Below are 26,079 nucleotides of genomic sequence, written 5' to 3'. Positions count from 1 at the left end.
GGCAGCGGGAGCCCCTGGGTCTTCACCTCGATAGGGTCTTCGGTGAGTATTGCTGCCTTGACAAGAGAGCAAGAGAATCATTAAGGAGGATCAGAGCAAATGGAGTGAACAAACATACAACCACAAACAGGCAGCTACTTGTTTCAGTTGTTGACATGTACCCAGCAGTTTCCTTTTCTTATCATCCAAGGCTTTCAACAAACAGCATTGAAATTTGATCTTTGTTTTTCAGATAAAAACTGTGCTATGGTGGTATTTTCCTCTTTGTCAGTAATTTCCCAAGTCAAAATTGATGGCCTTAGCTAAGCTGAAAGTTTGCACTGTTTATGTCAAGCATCTCATTTTGTGAGAGGATTGTTAGTATGTAAAGACACTGACCCAGAACTGTGATTTATCTCCCCCCTACTGTTAGGGATCACAGCTGGGGAAGTATGCTCATGCAAAAGTGATGCTAGAAGTCCTCCTTCTGAAGAAATGTAAGTGCTTATATGGGACATCCCATCAGTACTAAATAAAACAAGACTAAAGCACAGACTAAATAAAACAAGGTGAAAGTGTCCTTACGAAGATGTGACGTGCTCCTAACATCAAGGCAGGGATAAAATTTAGCTAGTTTCACAAAAGCTTCCTACCAGTGGCGTTTTTTTAGATAACCCAGTCTGTATTTCAGACTAAGATACTCTCTACCTTGACCCAAGCCTCTACCATCCAAAACTTACTACCCAATATTTTCCTGGAGACATTTTCCCTTTTTATCTCTGTCCTCTACCTTACAGTGCTCATCATGGTACAATAACAGGAACCACATGTAGAGGCATGAATGGCAGGAGATAAGTTTCAAAGCATTTGCACAGAAACACAGTTGGTACAGCTGAATCAGATCTTACTTTCTTCATGTGTGTTCCAGTCAGCTTCTCGACGTGGGACTTTTTTCTTAACACATTTCCCCAGGAACTACCGTTAAACGGTGGAGGAGGGAGACTGTTTTCATGGTACTGATTGCATTCTGTGTAGTAATTAACTATCTGCGTTTATATAGCATTTTTCTGGGCATCTGTAGGTCACACAAATAAAAACATCTCCACGTTGACAGCAGTACCCAGTAAGCCCTGAGTGCAGTTTGGCAGTTAGATCCTACACCTTGATCACAATGTAGACAATCTGTGGGTTTTGTTTTCTTTCCACAGACAGCTTTATCCAGAGACCTTCAAGACCATCCACAGAAACAGTCCACCACAACCCCCCAACCATTGAACTGTTACATCGTTCTAGATCACCCATCACCAACAATCACCGTCCATCACCAGATCCTGATCAGCGGCCACTGAAGTCCCCTATGGACAGCACTATCCGTCACCTCTCCCCAGCTGACAGAGTGCCAGCAGGGACAAGGCATCAGCAAGAGAACAACCACCAGGAGCCCTATCCTCTCTCAGTGTCCCCGATAGAAAACAACCACTTTCCACCTCCTGAGGTGCTCCAGAAGCCTTCCAGCCCTCGCCAGGAGAACACCAGGGTCATCCAGCTGATGCCCAGCCCTATCATGCATCCTTTGATACTGAACCCCAGGCACTCCGATTTCAAACCACCAAGGTTGTCTGAGGATGGGCTGCACAGGGATGTAAAGCCAATCAACCTGTCCCACCGAGAAGAGTTAGCTTATATGAACCACATCATGGTGTCTGTAGCCCCTCCTGAGGACCATGCAATGCCAATTGGAAGAATAGCAGGTAAGTGACATTCTCTAGGCTACACCTGAGTTATCTTCTTCATTCATAACTCACTATGCTGTCTATTAAGAGCTTCTCGTTTCCTCTTGCTACTCTGTGACCTCAAGAGCTTACTGGCATTCTGCAAGTTTCACCACATCTGAGGTTTAGACAGCTAAGTATGATTAAGCCAGTTTCATGGCAAGGTAAGCAAAGGTGCAGAGTGACTTGCTCCTGACCACAGAATGCGTAATTGGTATCGAAACATTTGTGTCCTGACGCTCACTGCCTCTCTGCCCGCTAGCCATCCATTTGTTTCCCGGCATACCTCTTGCCAGAGCCTTGTCCTGCAAAGAGGTAATTATCCAAGAGTTGCATTCGCATTAGTGTCCAGTCCTATGGAAAGGAAAAACCCCCTCTGGCAGGGGCCTTTGAGTTAATGCAGTGCCAAGCCCACTACTGTGGAGGTGGTGGGACTAAGGAAATACCACCTTGGAGTCCTCCTTCGTGGCTTTCCTGTGCTTCTCACACGAGGATTGTCCCTTTTCACAGAAACAAGGTTGCCTTTGTTCCACGCAAACCACAGGCATTGTCTCACTTTTGTTATCGTAAATAACTGACATCACAGCAGCTGAATCAGGAAGCTGAGGTTACAGAAAATGTTTTTTGTACTTGAAAGGGAACTGTAAATAGATAGGGAGAGGGGGAAGGGGAATCCAACCACTTCAGAACTATGCCGAATGCCCCAGTAACCAATTTCTTTTGGGAGGTGTAAATACACACCACACCCAGAAACATTCCATGCATTTATGTCAGCAGTGAGCTGACGCGATACCCGGCTCCTGTGGGGTATTACACATGTCCACAGAGTTACGTTTTAAAACACCTCGTTCTTCTTGGTCCTTACATGCCTTAAATTTGTGACAGATGTGGCACTGCCTCAGCTTTAATGAGGAAGACGTTCTGTGTTCTTACAGCTAACCACTTAAATGGTACATACCTCACCGTCTAGTCAAACATCAAGCACAAGGGCTACGATCCTTTCACGTGATGGAGATATGGGTTACAGAAATTAATCTTTTGATATTTTTGCATGTCTGATATTTGTCTTCTGATTTTTATTACCCACGCTATTCTCAGCAAGTTAAGAAATAATGTTATGGCAGAGAAGATACCTTAGTGGTTGCGTTACTGGAGATTTTCTTTCCATAAAGCACAATTGGAAGATGAGAGGGGTTGTTAATTTTTACTTTTCAGAAGGAAACTTTCTCTAAGAATGAAGTTTAGACTGAAAAGAATGTAAGAAACAATATGGGTAGCAGGTGGTGGTGTAATTTTTTTTTTATTTAAACCCAGAAGTTTTCTTATGTAATTAGGAATTCTTGTTCTCTGCATGTTGTCGGCTGTGTCCAGTGACACCAGCCCTGTAACTGGTACTCCCATGTCTTTTCCATCCTTGTGTTGTTTGCAGGGCAACAGTGCCCAAGCCCATGGATACTTGGGCCTAACACGGTTGCTTGGCAAGTATGTGGAGCAGTTTAAAGTGTTATAAACGGGCCATATTTGCATGCTTAGCTGCTTTCACTTGCAGTCTCGTGACTTTGCTTAGACTCACCAGCATGGGTGGCTTGTCTTAAAAAGCTGGTGAAGCATTTCATGCCAAGAAGAACTGAGGTGTACTCAGGCATTCAGTTCCGATGAGGGCAGTGCTTTATGGCCAAGGGTTGGGGATTACATAGGTGGCATTTGCAAGCATCTTGGATTCCTACTGATAAATTTACCGGTGTACTTCTGTTAGTAGCCCATGTCCTTTAACTGTAAGCACCAACAAGCACCACTTGCTCTATAGGCACAAGCTCCTGCTATTCTGGTTGGGTTGTAGGGGCTCCTGACCTGTAGCTGGACCCTGTAAAGGGCTCACTGCCAATTTAAAGGTGACAAAACCCCGTACTACCAAAACTGTAGGCAGCCCATGTTTCATGCCTGAAATCAACTTCATCGATGCTATTGATTTCAAAGGCAACATTCTTAGGCCTCCTAGAAAGAAAGCACACACCTTTCTGCCTGTTTCCCCCCCACTCACAGCCTTCAGCTTAGAGCTCTTGCCATTACATGGTTTCATTTCAACAACATTTCTGGTTTTATGTCAGCATAAATCTGTTTTCACCTGAGTGTCCTTATCTTCACTGACATGGCTACAGTTAGCATGGAGGCTTTTGACCAACTACGGCTCGCCACTTTGATTTGAGAGAGCCCGTGAAAATTCAGCACTTGGCTGTTAAACTGCAAATATACATCAACACAGATGTATTGTTAAGAAGAGCTTTTTAAAAATCACTGGCATTATTTCCATTTTATGGATGAGGAAGACTGATGGATTGGGTAATGAAAAGATTTACCAGTAGTCCAGTGCCAGAGCTAAGTGCTTACCTGTTTACACTGCTGAGAAGAGAGCCTTGACTTTCTACTGCCTTAACCATTTGCATGCAGGTGGTTTTCAGGGGAGATAGCGATGAGGACCAGCTACCAGGGAAGCCCCATGGGCTGCTGACTAAAACATTGGGCTGAGCTCCAAAACATGTTCTATTCCCAGCTCAGATATTTTAAATTGTAAAAGGAATTCTTCCTGGACTTAAGATACCTCACAGCCTCGTAAACCTGTTTACGTGCAGATAGAGTCTATTTTTAAATGCAGCATACAGTTACTTGGTGCTGAGAAGGAAAACAATGTTTTCGCTTGCTTCTATCCACAAATACTCTGTTTTCAGGAGGTTGATTGATAGAGCTCTGGACTTCCTGTCAGACAAACGACCTCTACTCACTGGCTGACTACTCCTTCCTACCTTTTTATGTAATAGCATTTCTCAAAATATTAATTTTACTGGTAAAGCACTTTCCCTCTTACAGCAAAGAATTTCAAGTTGAAGGTCTTACTTCTCCTCTAAGGCCATTTTACACTTTTCTACCAGAGCAAGAGGCATAAAGTATCTTTATATCACTCATTAAGGTCCCATATATTATTCATCAGTGGCTAGAGCTGATTTTAAAAATCACATTTAGCTGTCTTCTCAACAAAATATGCACGAGTCTTTCCCATACCTTTGTCAGAACTAGAGGTCATTCTGTTGGGGTGATCCAAAGGCAGGCTTGTATCCCCTGTAAATACACCAGGCAAAGGTTAAGCTAACTAACTCAGGCACCAGTAGTCATCTAGCTATGACAGCACTTAAAACAGTAAAAATATCTCAGAAGGGGAGTTTAGCAGAGCAGTGTAATGGACAATTTTCCCCGCTGGAACTGCTAATTCAAAGCATCAACAGTGTTTGTTGGTAGTCAGTTCCTAACCTGGGCTCTGGCAAGCAGGCGATCCATCTGGCTTACTTTTAGCTCTGAATTTTTCAAATAGGCCATCTTGGTTCCCCTCAAATAGTCTCCAAGGCTCCAAGGGTCTCACTCTGGGCGGGGGGGGGGGGGGGGGGGGGTTTTTTTTTTTTTTTTTTTTTTCTTATTTTTTTTAAACACAGTTGCAGTTTCAGTCAAGAGAGAGGCTTGAAACTGGCTCTTCTGCAGAACAGAAATTCCACTCCCCGTACACCTCTGACTGGGAGGGTTTTGTTATCAAACATTTTAGGACTTTGATATCTCATAAAAGGTGCTTCCTCACGGTACAGCAAAAGGCATCGGCAGGCGTTTGTCGCACATCACGGCTGCGGCGTGCGCGGCGGCCCTGGAGGAACCACAGCCACCAGAAACCCTCCCTGCAGCCATTCGGAAGTCCTGGCCCCATGGCTTTCCTTCGGAGCTCTTCCCTGTCGACTTCGACCACGGCAGGTTTTCACCACAAAACCTTATCATTTGGCAAAAAGGTCCTTTTTTTCAGATATCCATGTACACCTCAGCATTTTAGCACTCAGGGAAATGGGAATTGACATTAGATCTCACCAGAAACCTGTCAGTTGCTTAAAAGAAGACATAGGAATCCCTGCAAGAGGCAGTTAGGGGATTATCTGACGACCACAGGGTTGGTTTTGTTGTAAGTTTTATCACATAGAGGTTGTCTTAGATACCTTCCAGTTAGTCTAATGACCTGCTGGTATTTACCTCACTTTGATTCAGTTGCTTAAAACTCACTAATAACAATTCTGTATGTTTCTTGTGAGGGGAAATGCGTTGCTGAGCAGGTTCCTGAGATTTCCAGCTCCCAGTGCCTTTTTGTGTACTAGCTCTCTGGGACTGAAAGGTTTGTTTGCTAATCCACAGCCACCACTGGCCTTGAGACTTTGGGATACAGATAGAACTACTCCTTCGCTGGAGCGCTGCCCAGGACAGATATTAACCAACTGGCTGCACAGGCGTGAAAGGCAAAGTGCCCGAGAGCAGTGCTAGTTGTAGCTGGAGTCCCCTCAAGGGCTTCCTGTCCTGCTGCAGTTGGGACCCAGTAGGCTCCAGGTTGACTCTGTGGGTGCCTGAGGCAGACCTATCCCATTAGTACAAGAGGCTGAGAAGGATGAGCGTTGCTGTTTCTCCGCAGAGCTTCACCTTGCCTAGTGTTTTTTGTTCTGCTCTGCATTTGGGGGGGTGGGAAATCTACAGGCAGGACGCTCTTGTGCCTGTTGTTGTCTATTAGCATGCTGTTCTTATCAGCTGGGTTACCTTAGCAACTGGGCTGTATTTGACCTTAGGAGCTGCCAGATTTGTTTCTTCCCCTTACGGAGCCTGAGGAAAAGCCAGGTAATGTTTAAACTGTTCGGAGGCACATTGTCTGCTGCTGTATTGGTTTGGCCCATAAAACTGTTGACTGCTGTTGGAATGAGAACAGCCAAGATTCTTACCCTGCCAAAGTCCTGAGAGCTCTACCTTCAGCTTTGCTCCTGACTTACCTCAGCCCCTTGGTGTGCCACACATCCAGGGTACGGGGCTGTAGCACGGACCCTGCAGATCTGTAGCAAGAGGCATATAAGTGACGTCTCAGTAAAACCAGTCTGGCTACCGAAAGTGAAAACGCAGTCCCCTGTTAAGAGCCCATCAGCCACGAATGACTCACATTCTACTAAAATCTACAGCACGGCGCTTACGATGGGCATAGACTATGCGCTAGCTCTGAGCATGGGGAGGTCTTCCACTCCAAAGCACTGTAAGGAGAGCAGTTTGGTTGTCTGGGGGGGGAGAGGTTGGAGGGCGAGCAGGATCAGGGATTCTCCTCCCCGTTTGTTTGAAAAACTGAATCACTTCTCATAAACTTGCGTGAATGGGGAAAAGACAGAAGGTGTTAGCTGAGTGAGTATTTCACAAACATACTGCTTAAAAAAACTGCTAATAACTGATACTTGTATTTTACTTTGGAGTTGAGCTCGAAAGATAAGAAAAACAAACTTGGCTGATCAAGCTATTAGGTTTGTAACTAGACATTTAGAGCTTAAACATTGCAAGGTACCGCACTTCAAAACACGGCACCTTGGTCATCAGTGTCTCCTCAACTTACCTACTGGGACCAGAGCTCCAGTGCCCTCATTTGCTCAAGGCGTGTCAATGTGACATTTATGACTCTGTCAAGTTGTAGGCTGATCTTTTTTTTTCTTTTCATTGATATACCAGCAAAATCCTTTGTGCAAATGCAGTTACACCACATTATTTTTCTTTCTGTACAAAATAGCTGTGCAGGCACAGTGACTATGCCGTGGCATATGCTGGGTGGTAGGGAAGGAGGGTGGGTGGAAAAGGAGGCAAAGAACAGTTATGCCTGTATAGTAAAGGGGGTAAAAGGCACAACTTAGTTTAAAGTTTTGCAGCAGCTGATACCATTAGCCCTCACAGGAGGGATGCAGCTTCCTGTTCCATTTAATTTTTAGTGTTTGCACTACAGTAGTATCTAGAGGCTCCATTATGCAAAAGTCCCTGCCCCAATGAGTTTACTATCCAAACAGACAAGGTAAATATAAAGAAAGGAAGGGCACACAAAGGTGAAAGGTGTTTTTTCGAGAGTTGTTGCTGAGAAGTGTTGGAAAGAGAGAGCTATGCTGCATAGAAAACAGTCATGCAATACAGTGTATCAGTCGACACCATCGTACCAGTCCCCCGCTCAGAATTGTGAGTTAAATTTAATTCCATATTCTAGTGCATGGTAACACCTCTTGTCACACTATAATGCCTTACTTTTACAGATTCCAATTTGTTAAAAAAAAATTATTATCCAATTTAAAATTGGCACAACCAATACCCTGCACTACTGATCAGTCTGGTATTTCCATGTTTTATTTCTTCACGAGATGTCTCCTCATGACAGCAACCCAAGCTAGCCATAAACTGGAGAACCTGGGTATGTAACTTAGACCGAGCTATCTGCTGCTACTTTTGTCTGTCGCAGCATTTAAAGCTAGTCATAATGTTCCTGTGATACTTCTGTTGATGGATCTATTGAAGTATATGCCACTTCTGTTGACGTTGCAGGCATATACTTCAAGCAAAAGCAGAACCTGCCAACTGTGCACATCTACTACTGGGACAATAACTCAGGTTCTTGAACTCAAATCAGTCTGGTGGGGTTAGTCTGTTGGGTTTTTGGGTGGGGGCAGGGATATGCTTTGTCTACCTGTGTTAGGCAGTGGGCACAATGGCTGTTAGTAGTACAGGCTTGAACCTAATTCCCTTATATAGTCACTTGGTGGTTGGTAAGTGACTTTATTCCAGAATGACTACTGCTTTCTAATTAGAAAGTACCTGTTAGGAAAGGTCACTTACGAGGAGAGGTGTGTCCACACAGACCTGCCGTGACACTTGATACTGGGAAGAGCCTACGCCAGTCACATTCTCTGTATGCACCAGCCCACAAGCTTACTATCCATCCAGTGAAGTGCATCACTCTTTAATTCATTACTATCCCCCCTTCCAAAGTTGCATCTTGAGCTTCACTGTGGTGAATTCTTATCTAAACTTAAAATGATTGCAGAGGACAAGTGCTGACAAATGAAGCTGTAGAGAACTTACTTTTTGTCTTACACTGCCTTAGAGGTATTCTGTTTTTTTTAAGACAGCACCTATCATTGCTGATACCATAGGAGCCTACCTGTATACGTGCTGGAGACTGCCAAGGCTATCTTCACCACTGTCATGAGGCATGATTCCAGCAAGGTTTGACAACCTGGTATTGTCTGGTGGGCTTTTGTGAGGCACAGACTTTTGTCTGGGGGTGGCTGTGACAAGACCTACCTCCAGTCTCAGCAGCTGAGCAGTTACAAGTTACAGCCTGGCAAAATCCAGAAAAGCAGAACAGCAGATCACTTGAGCATGCTAAATTGTAAGCAGTGGGGGTTCAATGCCTGCTTTCCAGGCAGCTGACCCTCCTTCCATGGGACCACAGCCCATACAGGGAGCCTTGAAAGAAGCTGGGAATCTTGATGCAGGCATGGCCTGTCACTCCCATTTGGATATGACAATGATAATGTCACTGGCCGTGTTTAATCACTTGCCCTTGCAGTCATGTACACTTTTACATTTGCAGTATATGCCACATCTATTTCAAGCCCCTTGTGGAAAGCCAGACTACTATAAAGAGACTGAAGTATGGATGAGAGTCAAGCTCATAGAGTTCATATTCATAGGAGAAGTTTTCAGTATAACCTTGAGAGTCATCTTAACATGGCATTAACAATTAATTTCAGCATGAAAGTGTGCCTTCCTTTCCAATTTAACTAATGACACTCAAGCACTAGCTGAATGGCAGTAGCTTTGATAGGGGTTGCAGATTTTCTGTGAAGCGTCTTGCTTTACAGCCACCTCCATTTTTACCGCACAGTCACAGGAGCAGAAATTGCAGCGAGGGCTTGTTCTGATCCAAGCCATAGGAAAGCTCTGTCATTTAGATTTCATCCTTCTCATTCCTGTACTGCAGCATCTACGTGTCATGGCTAGACAGATGCAGTAAGTAGGTTCAGAGTACCCTCAGCCTCCACTGGGGTCAGCAGGATGTTAAACAGTTCTTAAAGAAACTCATCTCTTAATGAAACATGTCTCTTATTTCCCCTCTATATTGCACACTTCAGGCTGGAGTTGTGTTGGCAATTCAGATTTTTTTCTACAAAGCAAACTTGCATTGCTTTGAATCCTCAGTTAAACGAGGAGTATGCACTGTAGTGTGGGCAGCATTGACACTACACTAGGCTCTCTTCAGACACAGGCCTATTTAGGTCTGGGTTTAATACTAATCAGTTAGAAGTGGCATACAAAGGTTTGCATCCGTTCATGTTAATTCAAACGCATACATTTAAACTGGTAAGACTACTGGTTTCCATCTCTTGAGGGAAGGAAAGGAAGAGAATTCGAGTTTGGCTGTGTCTGATTTGGAGATTTAACCCCAAGAAAGGGAGGTCACATTTCAGTGTTCTGCAAGGGGCCTATCAGAAGCTGCAAGTTTACAGCTTCTGAAGTCCCTTCAGGAGGGGCTTCCTGGGAACACACCAGGAGCCATGTCCTCCAGCCACACGCACACCTCTCCGAGCACTCTGGTCTTACTGGTGGAGGTTCTCAGGCTTCTTCTTGTAGGAGACTAATTCTCCTACAGACAGTGTTTTTCAGCTGCTGAAAAAAAGCCAAAACACCAGTCTAAACCTGAGGGTGAACTGAACTTGTGACAGAAGATATTGGTGATTCTCGCATTAGAGGTTCAAAAATTATTAGTCTTCTTGGAATACCTTCAGTGTAGCTAAGTCACTCCTGCTTTTGCCTGCTTCTCTAAAGTGCAGTTTGGAAGATAAAGTTTCTTCTGTAATTCTGAAATTCCCATCACTGAAGTGTTTGGTCAGTTTGCTGATGCCACAGTGGTTGTGAGGTGTTTCTAGGACGTACATGTGAAAAAGCAAGGTTGAATTTCTTTCTCTTTTCCTAATGATCATGCCCTTCATGAGTGATAAAGGTGAGGAAAAGCCACAGGAGGATCAGAGGCAGGTTTCTTTAGCAAGATAAATGGAAGAGTGCTTCCTACTATTGTGGTGGAGGAAGAACAGAACAACACTTGAAGCTAATGCTGGAAATACCTGTCTGTTTGGTGGGGATGGAGGGATGGAGTGAGAGAACAGGACAGGGGAAAAAAACCCAACCTTTTTTGAAAACACCATACTTTAGCTTGCAAAGTCTTCATCTATCAGACTGTCTCTGGCCCATCTGTTTTATATTCTTTGTGATTTGCATGCTCTTTTCTACAACCACACGAGGGATATGGAACCTTTTGGATCTTCCTTCCCCTTACACGTTTTTATTGCCAAAGGCAGAGCTTGGCCTCATCTTCCTGTGTTACTTTTACAACCTAACAGCACAACTGTTTGCAGCATGACAGTCTCGGGTTTCTGCTCTTCTTCTGCCTGATCTCCCACTCAGAAATTGGGTACAAGACAGAAGCAACATACAACCGTTGTATTGTGAGATCTGGCAGCTTCTTCCCTCAGCCCCAGCTTGAATTTACTGAGCTAAACAAACAGTTGTCTGTCAAGAGGTTTCTCCACACAGAAACATTGGCTTTACTGTACCAGCTTACCTTCCTGCTTCCAACAGCCGTCGACATTCATGGAAGTAAAACTTCTCCCTCTCAGTAATCTGGACACAGATTACCATATAGGGATGCACAGGACTGCTCCATCTCAGGATCTGCTCCCTCAGTCCTCAGAGCCATTTAACCCCTTAATCATGACACTTGGATATGTTTTTCTTGTTGTTATGCCTGCTACAATAAGTATGTCATGGAATTAGGTAGATATTGAGGCTGGATTGTGTCTCAGTGCAGCAGTAATCCTACTGTAGCATTTTTTTCCCCTCAGATATGCTGTTTGTTGGTTTTTGGTTGGTTGGTTTTTTCTCTCCATGGAAGAGGCTTTCAGCCAGAATACAGGAGCTGATTTATAAGGTCCAGCCATATGTCTTCTCTCTCCTTTGCAACAGCATTATTTTTCCTCTCTCTCCATTTGTGTGATGAGGACAAGTTAGCTGAGTTGTTGTTACCATACTCCTGAAACTACCAGCCAGCTTGATGAGCTTGGTACACCAGTTAGATAGCCTGAAGGTCCATTTGGCTTGTCCAGAAAGCTCTGCCCGTTGCACAGTACAGGATGTGGTTAAAAAGCAGCTGGAGCTGATGTCCATGGCAAGCCTAAACCAAATCAGGACGTAGGAGTTCTCTCTCAATCTTTTTTATTTTCCATAGAAGTGAACAGCCATTGACCTTTGTGATTTCTTGGTTCTGGATACAGTTTAAACAAATCCAGATGCCCCGAAGTAGTGTTGCCTTCCCAGGGACTTACTGACCTTTTCAGGCTAGGGGGATGATCACAGACAGTAGGCTGAAGGTCCATGGGACCTTCTGGGCCTCTCCCTCCTTCCTCCCTGGCCTCGCCTCCTCCGCCAGCATAGTCTTGCCACCTTCTTTGTGCTGGCTTTAGGATTCACTAGGTCTTCTGCAGGCAGACTAAGCTCTCAGATAGAAAAAAGCTGGCTGGTGGTTTTTGCAGGGTTTGTTTTCTCTGTTTAAGTGATTTAAGTCAGATCATGGAGAAACCTAACAACAGGGCCAGCGCAAGATAAGCAGCAGCAAGAAGGGAGGATGAAATGGAAGGGACATCGGGACGGTCTCCGAGCAGCTGTGGCCAGCTCATCATTTTGATACCACGAGCATTGCTATCCTAATAGCAATGGTTAGCTATCCTAACCACGCTTCAGATGTGCTTACAGAAACCACAGTACCAGAGAACTTGTAGAGAAGCTGAGTTCATTAGTCTCAGTTGTGAACAGCCACTGTTTGCTTCACCGTGAAGAAGGCAGCTGAAGCACAGATCACCTTGTAAATTAAAGGGACCCGAGTTTGCGAGAACTCTTCAGCTGGTAGAAATCACAGAACCATTTAAGTCAAATGATATCATGCTGGAGAAATTTAAGGCTAACCTACTCAGCAAGGGGTAAGGCCTCAGCTGATGTCAGAGGGAGTATGACAGCGTTACTTTGGCGTGATCTCCTCTGTGAAGCCGTGGAGGTTTCCAAGTCAGTCGACAGCCAGAATGAATGCATTTTGTATAGCGATCTTCAGTGCAAGATGTGGGTGGGTCTCACAGAACATTTCTGTGGTTAGGAGAGGATTTTAATAGTTGATACACGAAGAGGGTCAGCTCTGCTTCTGCACCACGGGCCTCGCTAAAACAACAGGGGGCTCAGATGCAGTGTGTGTTTTAGGAGATATTGCAGTGCAGGGGAATGTTAGGTTCTGAACAAAAGAGGTCTTGAGCATATGTGTGCCTCTGCTGTTAACAGCATTATTTAGTATAAGGGAGCACAGAAGGAAGACCTCTCACCGCTGCAACATCAAGACTACCAGTCTCATGTCTGCCTTGGCCAAACGATACGAGAGAAGTCATTCATACTGGCCGGACAAGTGTCAAAATACTAGGAAGCTAAGGTCCAGAATGTTTAATTTATAGATCATTATGAGGTGGTATTTAAATTCTAAGAGATATGTGTACTGCTGTCGTATAGCCATGCCACTGTTTTTTAGGTGTATATTCAGAAGACTGTGTCTATAGACTTAAAGGGTATTTGAAATCATAGAATCATAGAATCATAGAATGGTTTGGGTTGGAAGGGACCTTAAAGATCATCTAGTTCCAACCCCCCTGCCATGGGCAGGGACACCTTCCACTAGACCAGGTTGCTCAAAGCCACATCCAGCCTGGCCTTGAAGACATCCAGGGAGGGGGCATCCACAACATCTCTGGGCAACCTGTCCCAGTGCCTCACCACCCTCTCTGTGAAGAATTTCTTCCTGACATCTAATCTAAACCTCCCTGATTTCAATTTATACCCATTACCCCTTGTCCTATCACTACAGGCCCTTGTAAAAAGTCCTCTCCCAGTACCCTTGTAGGCCCCCTTCAGATACTGGAAAGCTGCAATGAGGTCTCCTCGGAGCCTCCTTTACGCCAGGCTGAACCAGCCCAATTCTTGCAGCCTTAAAAATGAAAGAGGCTATGAAATGAAGAGGCTATAATACATGCTTCCACTCACTCATTCTTAATGACGATATTCCAGTCTCCCCTTTTTGTAACATTACTGAACATTACCAAGTGTGGGCAGTAAACAGCTTTTCAGCCAGAGAAGAGAAATTGAGTTTTACTGTGCCAAGGAGGAGTGGCTGAGGTTTGGGCACTTCTGCCGTGTGAAAGGAGGGGTTAACACTAGAGCAAGGAGGCAAGCTTGCTGCTATCAGCGGGGTTTAAAGCCAGGAATTGCCACTTATGGGAAAGATTTCTTCCTACTCCTCAAACCCCAGGTGCACTGTCTCCTCTCCCCCACCCTTCCAGGGCTGTGCAGCTGCCTATTTTTCGTATGCCCCGTGTCAGCCCTGGCAGCCAAGACGCAGCCAGGTGACTGAATGAACACGCAGCCCCCAGGCTTTACTCCAGCTCGGCCGACCTCAGGGCTGTACAGTACCTGGCTGTTATTAGCAGGAGTGTGAAACCGCTGCCGCTTGCACATGTAGGGCACTGCTTATGGGCGTCATTTTGAGAGCCAGTTAAGTACTCTACACCTTATCACTACCTTGTGTATAACTGTAAAAATCCCTCTAGAAGCATTAACTGCAGGAATAAACTTGTAGCCATGCCTCTCCATTTGAAGATAGAGTTTGCCCTAATTCCCAGCTAATTGTATAGTACAGTTCCCAGCAGTACAGCTGAGAAAATGGTGGGACATGGACATGCCTGCTTTCAGGAGCCCTACCACATTCCTGAACCCGTTCACCACCTTCTCACATTGGCTAGGTTGTTTGATATCACATCGCCTTAAAGCCTCTCAGTCCCAGCCCTCTCCACAGCTAAATTCCTTTACCTTCGGACTGCGCAAAGTTCAACCATCTGAGTTCACTTTAAATAAAAAAAAAGTACATGTGTGTTAGGAGGAAATGATGTGTCCTTGTGCGACAGAGATGTAGTTACTTTCTCAGTAAGCTTATTTTAGCCAAAAGGCAGGAAATTGCAGCATGCCCAAACAATTTAGGTACCAGCCCTGACTCAACTCCCCTGTTAAACCTTCCACACTTATAAACTTGCTGGGCCTCAGCAACATCTGTGTGCTTTCTTGCCATCGCTCACGCACCAACACACTCCCTCTGGAGTCACCCATGTGACTGCTCCTTTGGAGGCCTTCTGACAGCCAAAGAAGCAGTTTAGTCTTCATGGAATCATTCACACAACCCAGACTGTCCTTAAACAAGTGAGTTACACTCACAAAGCAACCCTCCACGTATAAGTTCCTCCCAGTTTCTCCATCCTTCCTGAAAATACATGTAATGGCTTTGACCTTGCTGGAGGAGGCTTCTTTCTGTAGTGTCTTCACTAGCCTTCTGTAGAGGTATCTTCTTTCCCAGTGGAGAAGCTCCTTTTAATGTCATTTTCCAGCATTGCCTCTTCTTGGGTTTTCACCAGTTTCATAGGCTGCAGTTTACTCCAGATGGACGCTACTATACTCCAAACTCATTACACTTACTAAGAGTTATCAGGTAGTCTTAGACCTGTAGTCTCTATTGTCCTATTAAAGATGGTCTCTGCTCGCCTCATAATGGTAGATTATTTAGTTGCTGCTCCTCTGTCAATCAGGGAGACCCCTCCAGAACCTCTTATTTTTTTACGATGCAATCCATGCAGAAAGATACCAAGGGTGTAAATTATTTGTGGTTAAAACCAAAAATACCCTGAGTGCCTATGCTGACATTCCTAACAGTCTCCCATGTGAAACTTGAAAGAAGGCAGACTGATGTAGGTTCTCTGCAAACAGAGCTCATACCTGTAACTAAATGTTGCTGCCAAGCATCAGCTGGTCCGTGATAACTAACAGTGTGCACGCTCATAGCTCTCAGCAGAGGTGAGAAGAAATGCAGAGGGCCTAAATCTTTTCTCCTGGAGTTTAAAGCTAATGCTTTTTATTTCCTACTTGCAGTGGCCTGAGGCACAGTTGCCACAGTTGCACTGATGCATGCCAGCTCATTAAATTATTGCAACTCAGTCATGTTTCTAAATTTGCCAACAGACAAGTGTAGCTTTCGAAGATGAGTTTAGAAGTGACTGCAGGAGCCAAGCAGAATTTTCAAGAATTTTCAATTTTCTTCTTGAAACAGAGATTTAGAGGTGTAATATACTTGGGTGGTTGGTTTGTTGGGGTTTTTTTTTTTAATTCTGCCAGCCTACTAAATACCTCTGCAAGTCTGAGCAGCTCAGACAGTTTAGAATATGGGATGGGGCCCTTGATCACTTGAGACTTTTCTTGTGAAGATCTCGAGATGCAGATCTGAGTTCTTCTCATTTGAGGAACATTTATATTCAAGCTTAGCCTGAATCCATTCTAAAAATTAAGTGAACTACAAAAAACAAATCCACACTTGAATCTTACCTCTTCTCAGAGACTGAAGCTCTGTTGTTAGGCCAGTAATTTCCCACACAGACATCTTGGGCTGAATCTTTTTGTGCTTGCCTTTTTTTTAATTTGTGAAGGAGGGGACACAGTGTATGTGTGTGGGGGAAGTAATGCTAGCCAATGGAAAATAACCAAAACCATTAAGTTTGACTAGAATTTACTTGCTAGACACACTGAGGTGAACGTGCATCCCAGGCACAGTGCACATTGCACGTGCAATTCCAGTCAGCTGTCAAGGAGCCATCAGCTCCTAGAAACTCTTCCAGGGGCCATGGGAGAGAGGGTATTAGGGTCTGCCATCCCCATCAGTAGGAGATGTATTTATACACTTGGAAATTTTCTAGAGCGTAGTTACAGCAGTGTACTACAGACGAAAACTAACATTGCATATTGCAAATAATGAGTTGAAAGTAACGTTTAGGGTAAATCATATCTCTGGAGAACCAAATGTGTGCCGGCCAACCACCACAGCAAACTTCTGCGCAGTCTCAAAGCTCTGGTTCAACACCAGACTCACACATCCTTCCTCTCTTCCCTCTGGTTTCTAATAAATTCCTACCTTGGCCAAAGAGAGTCTCTTTTTTCCTTGACGAATATCTGCTAAGTCAGTGTTTTCTGATTTGAAACATCCCACCAAGATAGACCTCTCCTGCAGATGAGGTGGGTGGCCTGAGCCCCCCACAGGTGTTTAGCCCAGTACTGCCCACTCATGGTGAATGATTCACTGCTGACCTAGGGGATCACATCACCTTTACGGTAGTTTTAATGAAGGACTGGGCAGAAAGAAATCGTGGAGATCTTTGGGAAAAGATGATCTAAATCAGTGAATTCAGTGTGAATTGTTGACATAGACTATGTAAGTTTTGTCGCTAAAGTTATCACAGACTACACAGAACGATGAAAAAAATAATGGTACTTTTTGGAACGCAGCCATTTTAACAACTCTGATCAACTGACAAAACATACCCTGGGGAGTCAGAGCTAGAGAAATCAAAGGAAAAGGAAAATGTAAAAAAATTACGGCTAATTTTTTTGTTTGGTTGGGTTGGATTTTGGTTTGTTTTTTTTTTAATTAAGATTCTTGCACTAAAATATTTTCTACAGTCTTTCTTTGCAAGAGTTTGAGAATGATTTACATGTGTGTCAAGGAAACACTTAAGTGACCCTTATTATGCTATTACCTGAGCACCTCCCACATTTTTACAAGTCACAAACCAGTAGAGCAATATGATCTTCCTTCCCTTGTTCCTCATAAATGAAGTCTAGAAAAGATTTTTCCAATATGTGCGTTTCTCAGAGTGTGTGTGTGTGCGTGTGTGAAAAATTATTGATGGTAATCGGTGGTGTTGGTGATTGAAGAGCTGGGGTTTGTGAATTGGTGAGAGGAGAGATGGCAGAATTCAGAGCGTTAGTCTGATTTCCACAGACATCCCGCCTAGTCCAGGGGAAGTCACTTGTGCCCAGAGCTGCACGAGGGTTTCGCTGCAGCAGTGGTTGGCATTGCAGCCAGCTCCCTGCTTGGTATCTGCAGCCGTGGGCTAGGCGGCCGGGCTACCTACGGACTTGGGGTGGAGGGACAGGGCAAAGGAAGGCTTCTCCGCATCTGTGTGCAGGAAGTGACCTGTCTAGGCCGGTCGTCGGCACATGCCTGCGGAGGAGAATTATCTTCTGTCCTGGTCCCAGCTGCAAGGACCTTATTCCAGGTGAGAGGGAGGAAATTCTCACTGATCAACATTCGTATCTGTGAATGAAAAAAATTTAAATTTGTTCCATTTTTTAAATTAAACCCCAGAAACATTTCAAATGATAATGGACATTTCTCTCTGAAAAATGTTATTGAAAGAAAGTTTCTTCCAACCAAAAAATTTGATTACCTCTTTCCTTTCACATTCCACCTCCTGAAGATGTTACGAATGAGGTGACCATGGGGGTAGGTTTCAGCTAGAATGAAAAGCTGCAAGTTTTGCCAAATGTCATCTCTTCAAAACACACTTTGTTCCCTATAGGACTGGTAGGGAGAGCCTGTAGCAAGGGCACTGGCAAACTAAGCACTCGTTTTGGAGACAGTACAAGTTTCAGAGGTACTTTTTACAGTTTGAAAATGGGAAATACCATCGATAATGTTAATATCTAACCATTTCATGTATGCTCATTAAATGCATTTATTCATATCCCTTTACAAAAAGCATTTTATATTCTCATACTGAACCTGTCATCATCCCCACTCTAACATGTACCAACCCCAGACAGACAGGAATAGAAAGACAGGCTGACAATAATCCATCTTACCATGTAGAAGCTGGATGTTTTTGGTTGCCCACCTTTTAACTACTTGCTTTCAAAGTAAAATGCAACTCTGTGGTCATCTGAGGGATCTGGACAGTTGAGCTATAAAAGTCTGGTTATTTCTGACAGCAGCAGAACCCCCAGCTCTGTGCAGTTCACTTTCCATATTTCACAATTACCAGTTATTATGCTGTGCTGCACACACACACGATGCAAGCAGGAAGTAGGAGCAGCTCAGCTCTTGGCTTCCCCAGTCTCAGGAGACTGCCATGAAAGTGAAAAACACTAAACTAAAACCTAAGTATCTGTTAGACCTTTAATTAGCGACCTAAGGAGTGTTTGCCAGGAGGAAATATGAATTCAATTATCCCAATAGAAAGTATTTAACCTCTCGATAGCACTCGAGTAGTTATAATACTTCAGGGTTTTTTTCAGGAACCATAAAAAAAAAAAACAAAAAGCAAATTCAGAAATGGTAGAAGGTGTCAGGTTTATATCACATGGAGTATACAAAGGAATGTTGTAACATCACCCATGCTTCAGACCCCTCGTGTTAGCACAGAAAGGGGCAGACTCAAGCAGGTATAGCAGGTTGCAGGATTCTTGATTTCCCCACCAAAACAGCCAGCAACAGTGTCCGAGCCAACAGTGGTAATTTTATGTGCATCAGTACAACAATAAACACAGGATTAAGATCAGCAGGTCGTCTCACAGAGCTTTTAATGGGATAGAGATGCTCAGTCAAGTGTCACAAGGACTAGGATCAGAAGAGACTGTATATTCCCGTACATTTTGCAAACATCAGTCGATGCCAACCAATCCATTTGCATTTCAGATTGCAGCAGCTGTTTCAGCCCTGATCCCAACTGTCCTTTCACTACACATCCTCCCAAAAGTTTCCAGAATTAATCCCAAGGATTCAATATTTTCTTCTTCCTCTCTTCACAGATTGTAGGTTGCTTTGGGATTATGTTTATCAGCTGCTTTCTGACACCCGGTACGAAAATTTCATCCGATGGGAAGATAAGGAATCCAAAATATTTCGGATAGTGGATCCCAACGGGCTGGCCCGGCTGTGGGGAAACCACAAAGTAAGGAAGCAATGCAATTTTCCTCCTACAGCACTTCACCTCTTGTAACATGACAGGATTCACTTATGAACGAGGGAACCATGTGCATATAAACTACTGCTGGAAAGTTGTAATCTTTCATTGTGTGCACATTAGAACTGTAAAGCATCCAGCCGCAAGCACTAAAACCTATCCTTCATATAGAGAACCTGTTGGTTGGTTTAAAGGCATTCAGTTATAAATGCATTTAATTATAAAATTACAAGGAGTGTAAGAATTAACGGTCTTTCTCAAGGCATCTCGTTTCTTCCCGAAACCCGATGCTAAGGATGTTCTGGTTAGATGTGGTCTACAAGGAGCTGTGTACTAAATCTCAGCAGAAGCGTTCTGCCCGTGTTCCTGTCTGTACCAACATTCAGATTTCACGCACTGTCCTGTGACAGACACCAAATGCTGCAGGATTATGTATTTACTTTTGCAGGGGGTAATCTGCTTCGTTCTCTGGAAAGCAGTTACTGAGTTTTGCAGTTTGGGGCTGAGTATGTGTAGATGTAGCTATATGAGTATATTCATATATGAGTAGTCAGCATGGATTTACACAAGGGAAATCATGCTTGACCACCCTGATCCCCATCTGTGATGAAACGATTAGCTCTGTATGCAGGGAGAACAGTGGATGGAGCTCAACCTGACTTTAGAAGGACTTTTGAGACTGTCTCCCATAATATCCTCATAGACAAAATAATTAAGTATGACCTAGACAAGAATACAGTGGGATAGATTGAAAACTGGCTGAACTGCTGGGCTGCCAAGGTTGTGATCAGTGGCAGAAAAGCCAGTCACCAGTAGTGTTACCCTGGGGATTGATTGTGGGGCCAATACTATTTAACATGTCCATTAATGACCTGGATGATGGGACAGAGCTCACGCTCAGCAAGTTCTCAGACAATACAAAACTGGAATGAGTGGCTGATAGGCCAGGGGGTTGTGCTGCCATCCAGAGGGACCTGGAAATGGTGGAGAAATGGGCTACCAGGAATTTCATGAAACTTAACAAGGGGCAATGTAAAGTCCCCCACCTAGGGAGGAATGACCTGGGGAGGTGTGGGGCTTTCCCTTTCCCCTTGTTAGGTTTCATGAGACGACAGGTGTGGGACTGTTTTACTAGGAAGGTGAGCAGACACAGGAGCAGGTTTCCCAGATAAGACTGTGAACTCTCCATTCTTGGAGATGCTCAAAACCCACCTGGACACAGTCCTGAGCAACTGTCTCTGGTTGACCGTGCCTTGAGCAGAGAGACTGGACTGGGTGATCTCCAGAGGTGCCTTTCAACCTCAACTATTCTGTGATTCTGTACATGAGTATACACAGCCTATAATCTTGATAAGGTCAAGATTTTCTCGTGTGACTCACTGCTTACAAGAACATCCGTCTTCAAGGACTTGGGCTGCAACACTGGGAATGGGGAGTTCTGCCCTTACTCTACCTCTATGCTAATAATCAGGCCTTGCCATCGTGTCTCATGCTAGGTGTCTAAAACTAAAGCTATTTCAGACCACTAGCCATTTGGGAAACACCGTGGCCCTTTGGCATGTAAGAAGTGGAAAAAGCACACGTTTTTTTAGGAAACTTCCCAATGAGCAGAGTCTAGATGTTGCAGGGAAAATATTGTCATTGTTAGTGTTTAATTGCCAGAGGAGGTCTTCATGTGGCCTCCCGTAACAGAGGTGTTGTGGTCAGGGCGAGCAGAGGAGGTCTGCTCTTAGGGGGCGTTTCAGACAGGCGAATCTGTCTCATTTATTAAAGGCAGGTCAACACTTTTGGCTTCTGCCTGATCTTGGACTGACAGAGCTGTGCGAGCCAAGCTCCTAACATGGAGGCCTACAGAGCAAAAGCATGCTTCTACTAGTTCGGCGTGTTTTGCCCATGGCAAGAGGGCTGCTCTGTACTCAGCAAACATGGCTTTGCCAGTATAGTTGCCTCTCTGCTGGGAGTTTCTTTGCCAGTGCAGTACCAGAAAAAAACGCTCTTTGTGCAGACGTAGCCTAAGGACTGATCCTGCTATCCCAAGTCAAAACTATGGGGGCTGCCCACATACAGTTCTGCCCGTGCCCATCACTCCTGCCTGGTGACACTCCACCTCAGAAGGGCCATACCTCAGTCACCCTGCAGTGCTTTGACTATGGCTTTTGGGGTCAGCAGCTCCCAGAATGATGGGGAGGTGCTTATAGAAGCAGATGTACAACCTAACCGACTTCTTGATTTAGACCCGTATAACAAAAAGGAGAAACAGGCCCTCAATCTCCACAGTGCTCTGTAAGCATTAACTAGTTAATGGAGGGGAATCCCGGAGGAACAGTGCTCTTAGCAGGGATTGCTGACAAGTTCAGTCTATTAGCCACTGCTCTTCGCTTTTACAAAAGGTGGTTTCATTAAGAACAAGCCTGTCACATCCCACTTGGCATGAGCATCACTCCCCATCTAATGTCTCCTCCTATGGCTGAGGAAGCCTTTTGTTATCTGTGATTCAAGAAACTGTATGAAAACCTCACTTGGAATTTTTGTTAGAGTTTCTTGCTTACATTGCCCTGAATGAAAAGAGACCCATAAAAATTTGGTGATGAGGGGCAGGAGGGGCCTGCAAACACCAGAAGAGTGGAACATGTAATTTCTTGAACTGACTTGGTGACTTTAGCTAGCTGTAATAGTTCTGCAACTCCTTTTGGGGCTTAGGAAGCTTTTAATGAATCATCTCACCATGGCTTTCCTTTTTCTTTTTCAAAAAACAGAACAGAACAAATATGACCTACGAGAAAATGTCCAGAGCCCTACGCCACTACTACAAACTAAATATTATCCGGAAGGAGCCAGGACAAAGGCTTTTGTTCAGGTAATTTCTTCTTTTCTTTGCCATTCCTTTCTACAGACAATCAGTTTTTGAAGGTGGAGGGTGGAATTGTGTGTGGGATACTTTACTGCCAGGGCTCTAACACAGGTGACAATGGGCATATATTTGTAAAAGCTGTCTAGACCAGTGCTTCCCAGCTTTCAAGGCAACTGCACCCATTTATGAAAATATGAGCCTGTTGCGATGATCAGTGGAGTCAATAGAAGTCTTTTCACTTGCTTGAGTGGGCTGCGCCGTTGTTTAAGATGTTAGCTAAATGATTCATGATGTCGGCCAAACTGCTGTAAAACCCGCTCCACATTCACTTCCCAAACACAGCTGCTGCTGAAAGCTAAGCAAGGACGGGGCATTTCCTCAAGTGCACCAGCATCGCAGAAGTGCTGATGGCCATGTCTTCGGCAGTGCTGCCTTCAAGGAAGAGGGGAACCGGCAAAAGCTCTTCATAAAACCTAATGCATTGGATTGGATGATACCACCAAGAATTTAGGAAGTAGTGCCTGAAACAGTGTTAAAGCAGGGAGTTACTTGTACAGACTTGAGTGTGGCTGGGAGTGCGAGACCCCTCCAGTTCTCTTCAGACCAGACCAGCAAATCCTAGTGCGTACACCTGACCTGCAGAGCGCTGAACTCAGACCAAAGACCGCTTTGCTGTCAGTGGCCTGGATCTAGTAATCTGCTTGGAAATGGTATCAGTAGGAAGGCAGTCTTGGAGTCTCTTCTTAAACAGCTAACCAAACTGCATTAGCACTCAAAACCATCAGCAGCTGAAAAGGTTTCTGTGGAATGTCTTGTCAGCTCTTAGAAGGAGGCTTAGATGGGGGAAGGAGAGGGAAGAAGGAATCACAGGCAAAATCAACTGTGTGATTTTAATTTGGGTTTTTTTGGCAAGTTAAAACAAGGTTTCTCCAGCTGCAGCAGGACCAAGGAAGGCAGGCTGGATTGCTGTGACCTTGTGTGAAGACTGCACTGCCTTGGGAGAGCTCTGTGATGCCGAGCAGTGAATGTGCTTATCTTGGAGCCTTTCCTTTGGTGGGGGCACAAACGAAACAGGAGTCCACCTCTTCTCAACCAGGCCGCCTATTTTCTCAAAACTGTAGAAACTTAATACCCTGGGAGATGTCAGTTCCTTTGTCAGACTTGTCCAGAATTGACCAAGAGATTCAGAGGTCACCAGAGAGCATAAAACATGGGCATATAAACCTCATTTCCCTCGGAAACTGGGAAAAAAATACAACAAAGCATTTTTTTCACAATTCCCAATAAAAAAATTACTGATGTGTTTTTCTTAGACCTATTTATGTCTAAAGACAAAAAGAAGAACAGCTGCAAAAAAATCAAGCCATTAATGTGCCTTTCTTGGCTACTTCTTGTAAGCACAGAAGTAATAGGAAATGTGACTTCATAAGTAACATGGGGGCAGTTGTCACCTGCAGATATCTGTACAGAGTTTTAAGTAAAATGGTGTCAGAAACGGATTTCTGATAGGTCTCCTGACTGTCCCGCAACGAAAGAGGTGGCAGACACGGTTTCTTCATTGGCTTGTACTTTTGGGTTGGTTGTTTACAGCTTAGTCAAATGCTGTTACAAATACCCATGCTCTGAGTTCCTTGACACGACTTAAAACACAGACCAGAAAGAATACCCAAAGTACTGCAGCACAGTTGACATCAGCCCATTTCCCACTCGGGATCACTCTCCGCTTTGATTTCGTTCTCACGCAGGATCAAGAAGACAAGCGCAGGGTTAATTCAGGGCACAGTCTGGCCCGTAGGCTTTGGTGCGTTTTCGCGGCGTAGCCAGGGACTGATTCACCACATCTGTGTGCTAGTTTTTCACCCCCACCACACCATTTCCATCAGCAGCGCTCTTCGGCGTACAGATAGGAGTGACACAGCAGTGAGTCACAGCCCTTTTTGTTTTTTTTTCACCCTAAACACACACGGGCACATGATTTCCAAAATTAGAAGGGGTGGCAAAAGGTTAGTTCCAGGCTGTGCTCTGCATTTGCTGAGAGACTCCAGATTTTTCTGAAAGGAAGCCCTCAGCGTTACAACCTCAGAGACAGAAGAGGGGGCATGTCTTGCCCATTCGCTGCAGCAGTGGTTGTTCTGGGTCAGTGAGAGTAACGACGCTCCTGTCAGTTGGTTTTGTTTTCACTGGGGCCAGGATACATCAGCCTGAAATAAAATCAGGCCCCCTGATGAACGCATTTTGTACTGCTGCAGGTTAGCCAGTACATCGCTAACGAAAGCCCGTGAAATTTTGTAACGCTTCCAGCGTAAACGTCTTTCATCCTGATTTCTCCAGAAGTACTTAGGAAAGTGGTTTGTATTTAAACCAGGACTTCCTCCTTCCTGTGCCACTCTCTTCCTACGCCATTCAATTCAGAAAGAAGCAGCGGAGCTTTTCTGTGCTGGCTGTGTGCAGTAGTACACAAAAGGGTCCTGTCAGAGATCAAGACTGCGGGCTTGATCTGCAGGCTGGTGGGTGTCCTTTCCCATTTCCCACCGCTGCCATGCCTCCCCAGAGGCAGTTTCTGTTTCTAGCCCCCTGCAGACTTACTGCATCAGGACGTTAGTGCGGGGAGCCGTGGCATTTGTTTACAGAGGCTGCTGCTTCATTACAATTATTCTTCCTACAGTCACACAGGAAGAGGCTGCCTTTGCTCACAGTTCCCCAGCCCAAAAGCTTTTTCTTTCAGGGCTTTCCATTTCCTAGAATTTGGTCTGAGTTGGTCCTTGGCTTTTCCCACCACTGATCATTTGGTGTTTCATGGTCGTCTTCACCCATCTGCACCCAAACCTGCCCAAACCAGTCACCCTCTGCCTCTCCACGCCTTGCAAGTGCTTTTGCTTTGAAATACGCTGGCCATAAAGGTCTTCAGTGTTCTGTCACCAGACGCCATAAACGAGCGTACCTGTGGCATACTGCCACCTTAGATGACAACAGCAAACAATATGAGGGAGAAGAAGTAAATATAATTCTTTGGAAAAAACCCATGGGGTTTCGTTCAAATTTGGACTGTCAGGGAGCAGGGGTAAACGCTTGTGATTTGCAGGCAGGAAGACCCCAGTAAGCTGGGGAGAAGCTGGGAAATGCTGAGGCATTGGGAGGATACAGCAAAGATGATTTTGGGAGCTGTAGAGCTCAGGGGCCTCGGTGTCCTGATGAAGGTGAAAGCTGAGACCACTGGGAAATCCACTTGCTTCTCTGTTTTGCAGGTTCATGAAGACCCCAGATGAGATTATGAGTGGCCGAACAGACCGCCTCGAGCACCTTGAATCCCAGGAACTGGATGAACAAATCTACCAAGAAGATGAGTGCTGAAGGGAACTGGTTCACCGTCTCTGTGGGTCCGTGGGAGAAACATCTGCCCAGATGACTGGCACAGTTTGGGAGGGGATGCAACAACACAGAAGCAGTTCTTGGGGTCGCCGCTTAGCTTGAAGGACCATGCAGGACCTGAAGCATCTTAACAAAACAAACTAACAGGCAGAAGTGGTGCTGGCAGAAAAGTAAAGGGGAGAAAGCCTGGACTTACGCACTACTTCCCTGTTCCTACAAAGTCTCCCTTGAGATCTTTCTTTCTTTTTGGTTTGTTTCAGTTTTGGGGGGGGGTTTCCCTAATAAACATGCAGTTTGACTTTCCTTATCTCACATAGGACAA

General features: G+C 44.8%; 1 protein-coding gene across 1 annotated transcript; it reads left to right on the top strand.

Annotated features, from left to right (window-relative positions):
* Positions 1–26,079, top strand: LOC104511932 (transcription factor ETV6-like; the record flags this gene model as incomplete). Its single annotated transcript, XM_010154731.1, has 6 exons — positions 1–42; positions 413–476; positions 1,188–1,730; positions 19,383–19,525; positions 22,294–22,394; positions 25,634–26,079. Coding segments are annotated over 6 exons (999 nt in total), but the record flags the coding sequence as incomplete, so codon positions are not given.

Source organism: Eurypyga helias, unplaced genomic scaffold (genome assembly GCF_000690775.1).
Source record: "Eurypyga helias isolate BGI_N326 unplaced genomic scaffold, ASM69077v1 scaffold4617, whole genome shotgun sequence".
NCBI lineage: Eukaryota > Metazoa > Chordata > Aves > Eurypygiformes > Eurypygidae > Eurypyga > Eurypyga helias.
Note: the sequence above shows the minus strand (reverse complement) of the source record. Positions and strands in the feature narration are given on the sequence as shown.